This window comes from Bison bison, unplaced genomic scaffold (genome assembly GCF_000754665.1).
Source record: "Bison bison bison isolate TAMUID 2011002044 unplaced genomic scaffold, Bison_UMD1.0 scf7180017864213, whole genome shotgun sequence".
Taxonomy (NCBI): domain Eukaryota; kingdom Metazoa; phylum Chordata; class Mammalia; order Artiodactyla; family Bovidae; genus Bison; species Bison bison.
Window position 1 is genome coordinate 6,845,057 of NW_011494785.1, and position 3,624 is coordinate 6,848,680.

General features: G+C 60.0%; 1 protein-coding gene across 1 annotated transcript; it reads right to left on the bottom strand.

The window, feature by feature from the left end:
- Positions 1 to 192: 192 nt before the first annotated feature.
- On the bottom strand, positions 193 to 1,561 carry KCNJ4 (potassium inwardly-rectifying channel, subfamily J, member 4). Its single transcript, XM_010845105.1, has one exon. The coding sequence runs from the start codon at positions 1,559 to 1,561 to the stop codon at positions 227 to 229; it is 1,335 nt and encodes a 444-aa protein (XP_010843407.1). The 3' UTR covers positions 193 to 226.
- Between the last annotated feature and the right edge of the window lie 2,063 nt (positions 1,562 to 3,624).

Consider the following 3,624-nt stretch of genomic DNA (forward strand, 5'->3'; position numbering starts at 1 on the left):
TGGGTAGGTGCTGGGGAATCGGGCCGACCAGACCAAGGGTGTCCTGGCCCTTTCCCAGGCCTGGGTTCTGGAGTCATTAGGAAGGGCTCTCCCAGTCTTTGAAGCCCCCAGGTCCCTCCAGAAGGTCCGGAGCCAGGGTGAGTTCTGTCCTGAGTGTGGAGAGGGTGTCCTGGCAGCCCACCCCCCAGCGAGGCTCCTGCGGGAAGCAAGAGGGCGGGCTCGGAGGTCAGATGGCGGACTCCCTGCGGTAGGAGATGTTGTCCAGCGGGAGGGTGGCTTGCATGCGCTCCAGATCCAGGTGGCTGCCAAACTCCAGCATCCGGATGATGCCCGCCTCCTCCTTGGAGCCCGCCTCCAGGCCCAGGCCCGCAGCCACGGCGGCAGCGGCCGCAGCCTCCTCCTCCATCTCCTCTTCCTCCTGGCTCATGAGGGCCAGCTCGTTCTCGTAGCAGAAGGCACTGGGCGGGGGCGGCGGGGCGGGCAGCACGGTGATCTTGCTCTCCTGCAGCTCCCGGGCTGAGCAGCAGGGTGTGCCAGCCACCTCGTAGGTCTTGTGGAAGCGCGAGTAGTCCACTTTGTAGTGGCTCTTCTCCTCGAAGACCACTGGCTCGAAGCGGTGGCCCCACAGGATCTCGCTGGCCAGGTAGGAGCTGCGGGCCTGCGTGGTCATGGCCGTGGCCTCCACCATACCCTCGAGGATGACCACGATCTCGAAGTCCTCTGACTCCAGCTCCTCCTTGCCCATGCCATACAGCGGGCTGTCCTCGTCAATCTCGTGGACAATGATGATGGGCGAGACCAGGAAGATACGGTCCAGGCCGATGTCGTAGCCCACGTTGAGGTCCCGCTGATCCAGCGGCAGGTACTCGCCCTCCTGGGTCATGTAGGGCTTGATGAGCTGGGCCCGCACGTGGGCCTCCACGATGTGGCTCTTTCGTAGGTTGCCCACGCGCCACATGAGGCAGAGCTTGCCATCGCGCACCGAGATGACAGCGTGGTGGCTGAACAGCAACGTCTGCGCCCGCTTCTTGGGCCGGGCCATCTTGGCCATGATGGTGCCAATCATGAAGGAGTCGATGACACAGCCCACGATGGACTGGACCACCACGGCGATGACCGCCAGTGGGCACTCCTCTGTCACACACCGGAACCCGTAGCCAATGGTCGTCTGCGTCTCCACCGAGAAGAGAAAGGCGCCCAGGAAGCCATTCACATGCATGATGCAGGGCTTAGGGGCCACGGGTGCGGCTCCACTGCCTCCCGCTGGGGCCCCTGCCGCGGCCCCTGCCGGGCCGGCCTCCAGGTCACCGTGGAAGAAGGCGATGCACCAGAAGAGGAGGCCGAAAAAGAGCCAGGAGACGAGGAAGGCCGCGGAGAAGATCATGAGCATGTAGCGCCAGCGCGTGTCCACGCACGTGGTGAAGATGTCCGCCATGTAGCGCTGCGACTTGTTGCTCAGGTTGGCGAAGTAGACGTTGCATTGGCCGTTCTTTTTGACGAAGCGGTTCCGGCGTTTCCGCCGGGGCACGTGGGCCTGCCCGTTGCGGCTGTGCCCGTGCATGTCCTGTAGCCGGCGTGGTCACCTGGGAAGACGCGGGGCCTGCAGGGGAGAAGCCAGACACGTGAGGTGCCAGGGAGCGAGTGGGTACTGTGGGGGACGGCTCTCCAAATGCCCCCAGGGACCCAGGTTCCAGGGTGGCAAGGAACCTGCCCAAAGATGCCCAGGAGGGGAAAAGCCTGGACTAGGACCCAAAGTTTCCTTCACCACTCGGGCAGAATGTTAAGATGGTTCTGACAACAGCGAGAAAGTGCCTCTGTGGCCAGCCCAGCTCCAGGGTTGGGGCCTGCTGGCCCAGTAGCTGAGGCCACTGGGATTCTGGTCCGAGTCCCAGCCCTTCCTGCTGCACCCTCTGCCCGTCATCCCCCTGCCAGAACCTCCTTTGATTGCTCTTCCTTTTCCTTCCAGGAGCTTCTGGATGCCCATCTCAGCACCGCCCCCCACCGATCACCCCACTGGCCCTGAACAGAGGCTGTTGTGAATGCTCTGGGTCCCGCTCCCCTCCCTGTGTTCAGCCTCTGCCCTTTGGGTCTCTCAAGGGCTGGACATTCCCTTGTCCTGTCCAGTTCAGCAGCCACTGGCCACCTGTGCCTCTTACATTCAGTTAAAATTAAATAAAATGTCAGCATCAGTTGCCCAGTTGCACTAGCCACATTTCAAGGGCTCAGTAGCCATGTGTGGCTACTGGCTACCATGCCGGACAGAGCAGGTTCAGGACAGTCCCTTCAATGCAGAAGTTTCTTCTGGGTAGCACTGGGACCCACAGCCCCACCTCAGTTCCTATCCTGTCCCCAGACTTGTGGGGAGCTGCGGTGGATGAAGACTCCAAAGTGGTGGTCAAGATGGAAGGAAGGGGAGCTCTGAGTTTTGACCCCCGGGTAGGCATCCCTATTTCATATCACAGGTGAGGGAATGGGGGCTTAGAGAGGAAAAGTGATCTATCCAAGGCCACACAGCAGGTAAGTGGGTCCAGATCCAGGAGGGTCTAACTCTTCAGCCCCCAGGTGCTGTCATTATCACTGAGTTTACTGTGTGGAGACCTGGGGTAGGGTGCGGGGGAGGAGGGAGGCATCAAACTACTACCACCTAGCTATGTATATAACTGCAGACAACTCATTTCTACTCTCTGAGCCTCAGTTTCCTCATCTGTAAAATGGGGATGAAAACTCTGCCTCACAGGAACCCAAGGAGACTAGGTGCTCTGTGAAAGCCAGTGCCTCCTGCCTTCCTTCCCGCTTCCCAGGGAGCAGGAGGAAGCTGGTGAGAGGTAGGATTTGCCTGTCAGCATCCCCAGCTGTTTCAGTGGAGGCGGCCTCTCACCCTGCTGGGTGGTGGGTGTACCAGCTGGCCCATGGAGGGCAGACCACCCCCCCATCACCTCTGCCTTCCATGGGGCCCCAAGAGAGAGATGGTGTTGTCCAGGGCCCCAGCTGGCTGGCAGGGCTGGGGCTGGGCCCAGGCCCGGGTTCCTAGTAACGTTTTGGCCCAGAATTATATAAGGCTGGAAGTTTCTATTTTCTGTTCTATTCTTCTTCCTGATCTAATTGTGCATCTGTGGCAATGTTTATACACTTCCCCGGTTCAGGACAACTCGGTTGCCGCAGCAACCGGTGCGCGCCAACGCTGTAATTTAGAGATCAACGGCTTCAGCGCCTGCCTCTTCCCAGGAGAAACTCCCTCTCTCAGCCCAGGGAGAGCGAGCCCTGCCCCCCCCCATCCCCACGGTCACCCCACCATGACTCTGGGTTCATCTCCCTTCCCCCCCTTAAAATGAGCTCCCTGGACCCCCCCAGTCCTGGAAGTCCCAGATCCACCATGTAACTTGGGCAAGTTACTTGACAGCTCTGAACCTCAGTTTCTTCATCTGGAAAATGGGACCAGTGAGACCCATGGGTCTGAAGATCTCACAGGTAATGAATGGGGGTGGGCAATGCCAGTCCTTAAGAGGTCCTGGTTTTAGTTGAGAGTCAGCCCCTCTCTGCTACCCCCCTAGCATCCCAATGGCCAGGGCTCCAGGTGGTAGTTCTAAAGGGATTGGGGGCCAGATGTACCTCCTAGGCTATAAA

Excerpts from the sequence above, each read along its gene's own strand:
- KCNJ4 (XM_010845105.1), bottom strand. The coding sequence starts at position 1,561 with ATGCACGGGCACAGCCGCAACGGGCAGGCCCACGTGCCCCGGCGGAAA.